Below are 11719 nucleotides of genomic sequence, written 5' to 3'. Positions count from 1 at the left end.
GCCTTATGAATAGTTTTGTTGCAAATTGAATGTATGGTTATGATTTGGTTTAACAAGGTCATGAACATGAAATGGTCAAATTGACTTTTAAAATCATGACTTTTGGATGATGGATCAAGCAAGATAGATTGGGTTAGATATTAGGGTGGTCAGTTGACTTTAGTCAACTAGTTGACCAAAAAGTTAATTGTTGATCAAAAAGTTAAATGTTGACCAAAAGTCAACTATTTGAAAAAATGGTCAAACTTGCAGTTTTAAACATGTATGGACTTTTATGGCTATGTAATGAATAGAATTTATATATTTTGAATGAAATTGATTGTTTTGAATTGATCTTATACATGAACATGGTAATTGAATGAACTTGAATTTGCCATGATGAATTGAACATGTATGACTTGATTTAACTATGATCAGGACTTAAACATGAATTGGAATGAATTGGAATGGAAGAGGATGCTAGGTATTGAAATGGATGAACACCTTATCATGACCATGACTTGAATTAGAATAATGAACATAATGACATGAGTAAATCAATGAACATTGACTATGAATGAACCAAAACCCACAAATGAAACATGGAAGAATGACACAAGAACATTTGAATGAAACATGAAAGAATGACACAAAATGACCAAACACCAAGCAGTGACAATGGCATGAAGTTGCATCGACCAGATGAAATGAGCCCCAAACAAAGTAGGGTTTTGGGCTAGTCATGAGGATAACCAGATGAAATGGGCATAGGCAAGCCATGAACTAGACACTAGGTATGAGGATGACCTAGATGAAAGACCAAGGATGGAAGCTGATAAAGATAGTGGGACCAAGAACTTGACCTCAAACCAATGGACATTGACAAACACAAGGTGCACCAATGGTAAGAAGGAGCATCAGATGGAATTAGGGTTAGGAGGCCACACAAAGGGCAATGGAATAAAATTAGGGTTTATGGAAGCCAAGATCAAGTGAGGATCCCCAAATTAGGGTTTTGCTTCACCAAGAAGCCAAAGTTGAACCATAAATGATAAGCACATACACAAGCATCAAGAGTTACCCTCAAATTAGGGTTTGATTACAAGCCACCTCAAGTTGCAGAGAAACCCTAGTTTGATTGGGTGCAAGCACAAAGCATGGAATCCATGATACTTGTCCTCTTGTATTGGACCATGGTGATGCAAATGAAATGAATGATCATGATGATATGCAGATGATTAAGGTTAGTGAACTAGATGATCATTGTGAAGGGTATGGTGAACTTTGGGATATGACAAATACTATTAGTCTTAAATACATAAAAGGCATGTTGGAGTGAGGATTTAAATTAAAAATTTATTGCATAATCATGTGTGTATTTCATTATTATTTTTTTAAATGAGTTTTTTAATATAAAAATATATATTTTTTGTTCCGAACAACCTCAAGTTCATGTTATTGTGGCTATGAGGTATTGTCAATTTTGAGTGTAGAAACTTTCACGGCTCTGGCCAATGTAAAACTATTTCATAGGCTAAGAAACTCATATGCGAACTTTAAGTTTCTACATACAACATTTAGTGTGGAACCTTCATGGCTTTGGCTAGTGCGAAACAACTTTGCCCAGTCAAGGCTAAGAACATACGGATGTGAACTTTGAGTTTCCATATACAGCGCCAGAGGCTAAAGGGCATGTGCGAACATTGAGTTCCCACAGACTATATAAAAGGCAAGGGGCACAGTGCGAACTTTGAGTTCGCACAAAGGGCGTCAATGTTCCAATTAACCTCAAGTTTGCGTCACTGCGACTATGATGTATTGTTCGCTTTGGTTGTGAGAACCATCACATCTTTTTCATTTAGAAAAGGTGTCTCGTTATGTTAAGATGTATGAGCGAAGTATATAAATTACTCTTAGTCTCAGGTCTCAAGCAATATAAGACTATTTCGATCAATCCATAACAGTTGCCCTCAGTTAAGACTAAGGAGTACGACGCGAACTTTGAGTTTTCACAGACGACGCCAAAGGATTAGAGACGCGATGCAAACTTTGAGTTCCCAAAGATAGAGCAAATGTTTCGATCGACCTCAAATTCGTATCATTATGCATACGAGGTATTGTATATTTTATGTGGAAAAATACTCACAACTTTATCCTTTAAAAAAGAATCTCATTAAATTAAAGTGTATGAATATTATATATAAATTATCTTTAGCTTTAATGAGAGATTATTTTGTTCAACTTCAACAAAGTTATTTTTAAAAATAATAAAGCATATTAAATAGTTTTCAATTAGTTTGATCCCTTGTTGAAATAATCATTTACACATTGTACTTAGCTTTCCATCAAACTTTAAATTAAGTCATTTTCTTGTATAATTAAGATAACTTGTATTTCCAATTTATGCCGACATTATTGCTTGTAAAATCCTTATCGTTTTGTTTTATCAAAGAAAATTGGCCATACAATATTTTTTAATTTTTGATTATGTATGGCATATATTTTCAGTTAATATATGCATTATACTTGTCCACATTGAATAAGACAACGAAGCGCTATCATAATTCTCATAATCTTTACCTTGTCCACAAAACTCTTGCGGAGAGTATGATAAATCTTTTTCTTTTAAATAGAACGTTGATAGTCTCTAAAATATTTTAATTTTTTAATTTAATTATTCAAATATATAAAATAAGAAATAATTTTAAAGTAGGTAAAAAGTAATAATTTAGCATTTCAAATATATCAAATTTGACGATATAAAATCTGATATCTTAATGTAAAAATATTTGTTAATTTAGACATTAAATCTTAATAGCAAATATTAAAATGATATTTTTTTTTATATTTTAATAATTACTTTTCGAATTTAAATATATTACTACTACTACTTTAGAGAATTAAATATTTTACTACTAACTAATATTATATTTGACTCATCTAGAGACTAAAATAAAGATAAGAGAGTGTAGAAATTTTGATTTCCCGCATTTATACATTGATAATTATTTGAGTGTTGATCATGCACTCGAGATTTTCCGTCTAACTATCATCAATGCATGGTGCACGATTCAATGCAGTTAATGATAATTCGTACTTTCAAATTTGTACTTTAAAAGTTTAGAAATTAAATTGATAGTAACTTACTATTCATTTATTTTATATTATTAGGGTTGTTTACCTTTCCAATTTTTATTTCCATTTATAAAATAATATTTAGAAAAAACATCATAGAAATGTTTGAAATTTTTCTTATAAAAAGAATGTTTGAAATTTCATTTCAATAAATGCTCGAAGAATTTTAGAAAAAATTTAAATTTTATTTTTCAGCATTCCTAAATGTATTCTACATACAGCTAACTTCCACAATTTCTCCCTCACAACAGTGTAAATAATTTTACACATTTAATAAAAGTATATTATTTTAATATAATCGGTTGACTTACCGTATAAAATTAAAAATATAAAATTAATTTATACTATTAATACATATAATGAGTGTTAAATCTTTTATATATATAATTTTCACATTTTCTCCATCACAAATAACATTAGTTTAGAATAATAAAAATAATAATGTTTAATACTTACTTTCTAAATTTCATATAATTTTTATCAATAAATGTCATTTCATTTACACACGGTATTCCACAAATATGCAAATAGCTAGCTAAGACAAAAACTATTTGAAAATTTTCAAACACGCCATTTTAAAATATAAAAAAAACTAGAACCTAATTTAAATTAAAACAAAAAAATATAAAAAGACCTTTTTACCCATCAACTCACCAAAAAGACAACCATCACCGCTTTCAACGAAGCCTCCTCCTAGTAAAATTCCGTACACCCGACCCGGATTCTATTCGGGTCTTAACCCGTTCAAACTCGTTGACCCGGCACGGAATCGTTATCCCACCTTGGTGATAAAACCCATACTCCTTCTCAGCTTCTTTCAACAACTCACTGAACAAAGGGTGGTTGAAATAAACCACCGGCACCAAAACCCGACGAAACTCACCGTCTTTCTGACCCACGTAAACCGCTAAATAACCCTTCGGAACAGTTGACCCGCTTCCCTGAACCGGGTCGGTCCCAACCGGTAAATAACCGGAGTTTTTCTTCGTACATAGAGACTTCGCTTTTGTGGTTAACTTCCGACCCCATGTTAGGAGCTTCTTCATGTTGTTGTTACTCTTCTCCGGTGAGGAACCGAGTCGAACGTAAACGGGTCGGGTCCGGAATCTCCGGAAGAAACATCGTGTGAAGCGAACCACGCGCTTACCTAACTTGAACCGCATGGTTTTTTTTAAGAACAAAATTTGTGTTTTTTTAAAGAAAAATTAGTGTATGGGTTATGTTAGTGTGTGGGTGGGAGTATGAGAAGGTTGATAGATCTGCAGTGAAGAAAAATGATGGTGGAGATGAAAAGGGTTATGAGTTAGAATGAGAAAATGAAAATGGAATTGGAATGAAAGAGAGGGAAGGAGAAGACAGTGAAGAGGAGTAAATGTGTACCTGGTACGGAAATGGAGTGGCACGAGATTTGAGGTTGTATTTATATTAGGCGAGGAAAGAAAATTTATGAGATGGAATTTTCAAGGTAAAGATGTGTAACAGTCAAACATTATGATAGACAAATTAGAAAAAAATTCGTATTGACTTGTGTAAACATCTGTATTTCATCAAATTTCTTTTGTGAGAATTAGGTGAGCATCAAATAAAGGAGATGATTTTTATTGCAAACTTAATTTTTTTTAAATATTGAATTTTTTTTTTAATTTAGAATGATAAAATAATGTTAATCATAAATATATTTTTAATTTTTGAAATATTATAGTAATAAAAATTATATTTAAATAATTTGTCTGAATCCTCGTATAAATTTTGAGTTATTACAAATTAGAGAGTTTTTGATGTTATGAATAAACACAAACTCTCCAAAACTCTCAACTAAAATCATTATATTTTTTCCACTCAATCTTTTCTATTTTTCAAAACTCTCATATCTCTCGTCTCTTTTAAACTCCTAAACAAAGTCTTAATGAAAGTTTAAGGAAGTAAAATGAATCGAAGGAATAGATTTAGGTTTGAATTATAATAAAACACGATTCTAATATCACATTGGCCTCATTGCTAGTATTGGTCAACTTCAGATCTATCCCGAAGGCTTGAATCCAATCATCTTCATGATATATTGAATTAATATTCATGATGTCTTTATTAAAGGAGCCTTGATTAGATATTGAAAGTTCCATGGGGATTTATTTGGACATGAGGAAGAAGATATTAAGTCAGTGTTGCTATCACTAAATGATTTGTTCCTTGAACTACCACTAGATGAACTCTCATAACTACCAAATAGATCCATTTCAATGAAACCCAATACTCTACCTCTACCCCATTTGATCTTTGTGTTGAACAAGTGACTTTGAACATAATAGGGGTTGAATTGTGATATCCAAAATTCGTGATTGATTTAATATATATATATATATATATATATATATATATATATATATATATTATTGAAAAATGATTTATGTTAGTTCAACAATTTAAAAATAGATCAAATAGCATAGAAATGGGAAAGAAAGAATTTGAGATAAGAAAAAGTAAATAGTAAATAACAAAAAGATAAAGTTAGAGAGATTTCATCATGATTTATACATGTTTAGTCCAACTATTTGGTCCACTCCTCTCTTTAAGAATTTCTATTTGAGAGTTCCACTAATAAAATGTCTTGATCTTGTAAGAATATGCACACAAACCTTATTACAATAGATGAGAGTTTTTATACATGATGATCCCCCAAATCAAATGGGACTTTTGACGGGTGAACTCACAAACCAAACAGAGATTTTTGCAGACTAATATCAAGAACCAAATAAAGATTTTATCAGAGTAGTCTCAAGAATAAAACAAATATTTTACCAAGATAATCTCAAGAACCAACCATATATTTACCAAGATAATCTCAAGAACCAACCAGGGATTTTAATTGGATAATCTTAAGAACCAAAAATATAAACAAATAAGATAATGAACATCATTACAACCAAAACTCTCACAGGTATTTTTCATTTCAAGGCACTAAGGCAACGTTAGTGAAAAAATAGAAAAGAATTAAACAGTGATAAATAAGAGATTCAAAACAAATTCTAGTGTTTTTTGAAATGAGGAGAACCCCTCTATTTATAGTGGAAAATATGTCTCAAAAATGAAAACGATCCATGAGTTTTTTAATGCATTGAATAGATTATGCCTCGAGGTTAATCTACTAGATATGCCAAATATGGAAGGTTTTCAAATCCTCTATCACTATTCGATTAAAAGCTTACACAAAAGAGTAGGAGGTGTTACAAAAAAGATAATCGATTAACCCAAAGGTGTTAGTTGACTATCTAGTGTGAAAATCACTCCTAAAGGTTTAACTAAGATAGTAATCAGTTAGGTACACAGATTAAACATTTTCCGATGATTTTATAAAAAGAGGGAGGTTTCAAAAACGTGTGTGTGTGTGTGTGTGTGGTATGTATGTGTGTGTATGTATATGTGTATGTATGTGTGTGTGTGTGTGTGTGTGTGAGAGAGAGAGAGAGAGAGATATTCCTTAGCATCTTATGAGATACTTTTATACTTTTACAATACATTTATCACTCAGACACATGACTAAGCGAGCTTTCACACTTCCTCTCATTAATAACCTTGAAGCTTCAAGATCCATTGCTTGGTCATTGATTCAGAATTTCATCTAAAACTTGACTTTTTCTAACTTATGAGGCTTGATATAAATTCTTTGATAGACATTGTCATTAGAGGTTGGTTGACCAGAGATCCTCAAGGACTCCATCGAACTTTGATTGACATTATGTGTTGTCATCATCAAAAACACCAGGATCATCTACCACGACGATCATTCGCGGATGATTATACCTGCAAGCACATAGTTTTACATTATCCCCTTTTTGATGATGAAAGTGCATCTCTTAGGGAGATAGACAAACAGACAAGCATATATGAAAGATTGGAGTGGTTAAACTCCTCTTTACACATATAAAGAGTATAGATTATTCCCCTTAAGAGTATACTTCTCTCCCTTTGGTATAATCAACTAGGTGAAAGATAATATAAAGAAAGAACATAGATAATGTAAAACACATAGATACATGGAAGAATAAGAAGAAGGAGAAGAAGCATCTAGAATTTTTTAATCCATGCATGATTATTTAATATTCCTAATTCATTTCTTATGAAAAATGAAATTTTCCTTAGGTGTGTTTATAGTGCAATCCTCTTTTTAGAACACTTGATTAGATGAAGACACATGCTCAATTATTCAATCCTATTTTTTTCGAAATGATCTCTAATTAAATGGTGCATAACCTCAGTATATTTAGTCTAGAAGTGAAGTATATGATTTTTCTTGAGGTTTATGGTGCTAGTATTGTGGCATTTCCTCGTGACAACTCTGAGATCAACTTTGTATTCCCTTATTTGATGTTTCATATAGATAATTTACACACAATAGCTACCTGCGGAAACATATTTTACCTTGGTTGTGGATATTGTTACACTTGCTTGTTTCTTGCTATACCAGGAGACAAGCGAGTTACCAAGTAAGTGACAAGTACCGCTGGTACTTTTCTGAACCAACTTACACCCAGCAAAATCAGAGTCATAGTACCCAACGAAGACAAAATATTTCCCTTTGGGGGTGCCATAAACCCATTAGTGATGTGCTAGTGAGATATCTTATGATGCGTTATATCACAGTGAGATATGATTCTTTGGGGTTTACTTGAAAACCGGCATAAAGACACACATTAAACATGATATTAGGACAAGATATTGTGAGATAAAATATAGAACCTCTCGTACCTCGGTACCTACTTCCTTTGACTAGTTTTCCTCCCTCGTCTTTATCCAAATTGCATGAAGTACTCATTGGAGTGGAGATAGATTTTTCTTTGCCCATGTTGAATCTTTTGAGTAGTTCTTTGCATTACTTTGCTTGATTAATGAGTGTGCCTTTTTTAGATTGATGAATTTGAAGGTCGAGAAAGTATGAAGATCCCCGATCATTGACATTTCAAACTCATTATGCATCATCACAAAAAACTCCTTACACAAGGATTCACTAGTATCAATGAATATGATGTCATCGACATACACTTAAACTAATAAGATGTCATGCTCAGATTTTTTGATATTAAATGGTTTTATTAACCTTCCCTCTATGAATACTATATTCAAGTAGGAACTTGCTCAGACGATCATATCGAGCTCTTGAAGTTGGCTTCAGGACGTACATAGTACTTTGTTAGTTTGAAACATGATTAGGAAAAGAAGAGTTTACAAAACCCATAGTTTGATAAATATACTTCCTCCTGGATGAAATCGTTCAATAACGCACTCTTTACATCCATTTTGAAGAGTTTAAACCCGTCATGCATGAGAAAGCTAGAATCATCTTTATGGCTTCTAATTGAGCTACATGAGAATAAGTTTCATCAAAGTCTATGTCTTCGTATTGATTGTATCCTTTCTCAACAAGTGTTGTTTTATTTCTCAAAACTTCTCCATCCTCGTCAAGCTATTTGTGAAAGACCTAACGAGTTTCAATCACTTATTAGCTAAAGTTTTGAGAACAAGTTCCTAAAGGTTTTTTCTCTCAAATTAAATTAAATTTTCTTGTATAGAAAAATACCAATGTTTGTCTACTATGGCCTCATTAATGTCATTTGGATCAATTTTGGGAACAAAATCCATACAGTTACATACATTTATAAGGGAGTGTTGAGTTGTAACTCCCTTTGAAATATTCTCCAATGAAATTCTAAATTGGATGGTCTTTAACGGTCCTCCATTCTTTGTGAAGATTTTGAATATCTATGTTTTCTTCTTCAGTTTGACCTTGATCTTCCTCTTGATTTTGATTTTTATCTTGATCTTTATCCTCTAGAGATGTTTTCTTCAATATACTTGCATAATCAACAACTTTTACCTCTACAAACAAGGGCTTCGACTCATTAAAGGTAACATTAATTGATTCTTTTATCGTCGGGGTTCTTTTATTAAAAACTCTAAAAGTTTTGCTATAATTAGAATATCTTAGGAAGAAGCATTCAACATCTTTTGTGTCAAACTTCCCATGATTATCCTTTTCATTGTTAAGGATGAAGCATTTGTATCCAAAGACATGCAAGTGATACATCTTTGGCTTCCTTCCTTTATAAACCTCATAGGGGGCCAACTTTAAAATTGGTATTTGTGAAACCTTATTTTGCTAGTGATATGCCTTTAATGAGGACAACAACTTTTTATGATGACAACTAATGGTTAATAATGTCAATTAGTCAAGCATAAGAAATTAAGCAGTTAAAGACGCAAGCCAAAATATTAGAGTTTGATGGACTTGACTATTCGATGATGGAAACCAAATGAAATATAAATTACGCCTCATCTCAAGTGAACTCAAGCAAGTGTCTATAAGAAAGAAAGCATCTGACAAGTCTTGAAGAACAAGGAAACCCGACCTCGATTAGTCTGAACGAATACTTTGTAAAGTATAAGGGCACTCTTGTAAAAGTGCATGGATAAATCACACACACATGAAAATAGTTTTTAAACTACTTTTTCACAAGAAAACATTTTAAAAAAATGTCCTGAAGTCGTGGCAGATGAGTTGGAAGCTGTCTGAAAAGCTCTAGGCAAATGTTTGTTTATCAATCAATTGGCACATTGAACCAATTGATTGGTTCAGTTCAAAAATGTGTCTCAAGCGATTAGGACAACATCTTAATGAGGTGTAATGGCTAAATATATTTTCTTTCTATTTTTAACTTGGTAATCAATTAAAGTGAAGGAAACCAACCGATTTATATATGGTGTCAATCGATTGGCAAGTCATAAAATTCCTTTAAAACAATTTCCTTTTTTAGTCAAATTCTAGCCTATAAATAAAGGCCCATTCCCTAATCTCAAATCATCCAGAATCATGATTCATTTCACTCTCTCTTTCTCTCTCTTAACTTTTCTTTTGTTTACTTTCTCTCACTAATAATTTAGCCGAATTTCTTTTCGAGAAAGTCTTTTTGCAAGTGAGGAAGCTCTAATTTTGGAAGGATAGATTTGTAAGTTCACCAATGAACTTTTGTTTATACCTTGGTTGAACATTTTATCCAATTAGGGATTGTTTGTTTGGATTCGAAGCTAAACCTGTAAAAAGATTTAGTTTAGGGATTGTGTGATCAAGCCCTTGTTTAGGTTTGAAAGTTCAGCCTGTGAAAAAAGCTTTCGTAGGTTCTTGGTTAGTCCATGATAAAACCAAGTTTAAGTTACAGTTTAGCTCGGTACGAAAAAAGCTTGTTTAGGTTAAATCTTAGCCCATGATAAAAGCTTATTTAAGTTCGAGATCATCCTGGTGGTAAAATCTCACAAGTTATTGGTTAGCTCGGTATAAAACCAAGGTTTAGGTTCGTGAGTTCAGCCCGATATTAAAATCTCCCAGGGTTTGTTTAGAAGCTTGAAAACTAGCCACTCAAATATTCTTGTGTAAAGGAGACTAACCACTTTGATCCTTCATTTGGAAGGAAGATTGTTGTTTCACTTCATAGTTTGCTGTTTGGTTGGAAGTTAGCCTTAAAATTTGTTTTTTTTGTATAAGGGGGTTCATGAGTAAAACCTACTAAAGGATTTCAAGCTTATATACTCCCAAGATTAATTCTTGGGGAGAGGAGCATGTATTTTTCTTTGTTTGATTAAACCTCTATAATTTTTGGTGTCTTCTCTTTTCCCTTAAATATTAATTTTTCGCACTTTACATTCTGCAACTTTATTTTTTCCGCTGCTTAATCTTAAAACAATTTTCAAACTCTGATTTTAATTCCAAAAAAATTTCAAAACCAAGTTTTTTTAAACACGCAATTCACCTCCTTGTGTGTGAAGTCACGTGTCAAACAGTCTTATTAAGCCATTTGTGCTTATTGTGTCATCCCAAAAGTATTTAGGAAGGTTAGCCTCATTGAGCATCATCCTCACTAGCTCTTTTAGAGATCTATTTTTCCTCTCCACCACCCACATTTTTTGGGGGAGTTCGCGGAGTGGAAAAGGTATGTTGATTCCATTCATATTACAAAACTTTTTGAAGTCCTCATTCTACATTCTCCACCATGATCACTTTCAGATTGATGCAATGCTTAATCCTTTTTGCTCTGGATAACCCTGGAAATTTTTTGAAATGCAACAAACACATCTCTTTTATGAGATAAGAATAATGTACGAATATAACGAGATTAGTCATCCACAACTACAAGGGTATATAGATTTTTGCTAAAAAAATTGGTTTTGGATGGGCCAAAAAGATCCATGTGAAAAATTTGAAAGGGATAGTTTGTATAAACTACATTTGTAGCCTTAAAATAGGCCTTACTTATTTACCTTTTTGGCATACACCACATAATCGACTTTTCTCAAAATGTAAGTTTGACAAGCCAATCAATAAGTCCTTGTAGACCAACTTATTTAAATGGTCCATGTGGATATGGGTTAATCTCGTATGCCATAACCATGATTCATCCTTGTTACTCAGAATATAAACATCATTTGAAGGAATGTTGTTTAGATTCACGACATATATGTTTCCACTTCTAGAGCTGGTAAAGATGGTTTGACAAGACTTTGGTTTGACAACCTTGCATCTAGATAAATCAAAGATTACACTATTACCTTTCTCGTATAA

At 32.3% G+C, this 11719-nt stretch overlaps 1 protein-coding gene across 1 annotated transcript; it reads right to left on the bottom strand.

Moving 5' to 3' along the window:
- Nucleotides 1–3553: 3553 nt before the first annotated feature.
- Nucleotides 3554–4685, bottom strand: LOC127106183 (auxin-responsive protein SAUR36). The gene has a single exon (XM_051043472.1). It carries the CDS (start codon nt 4275–4277, stop codon nt 3792–3794), a length of 486 nt encoding a protein of 161 aa, XP_050899429.1. The 5' UTR covers nt 4278–4685; the 3' UTR covers nt 3554–3791.
- Between the last annotated feature and the right edge of the window lie 7034 nt (nt 4686–11719).

Source organism: Lathyrus oleraceus, chromosome 7 (genome assembly GCF_024323335.1).
Source record: "Lathyrus oleraceus cultivar Zhongwan6 chromosome 7, CAAS_Psat_ZW6_1.0, whole genome shotgun sequence".
NCBI lineage: Eukaryota > Viridiplantae > Streptophyta > Magnoliopsida > Fabales > Fabaceae > Lathyrus > Lathyrus oleraceus.
The sequence above is the reverse complement of the archived record's forward strand: the minus strand, read 5'-3'. Positions and strand labels throughout refer to the sequence as shown.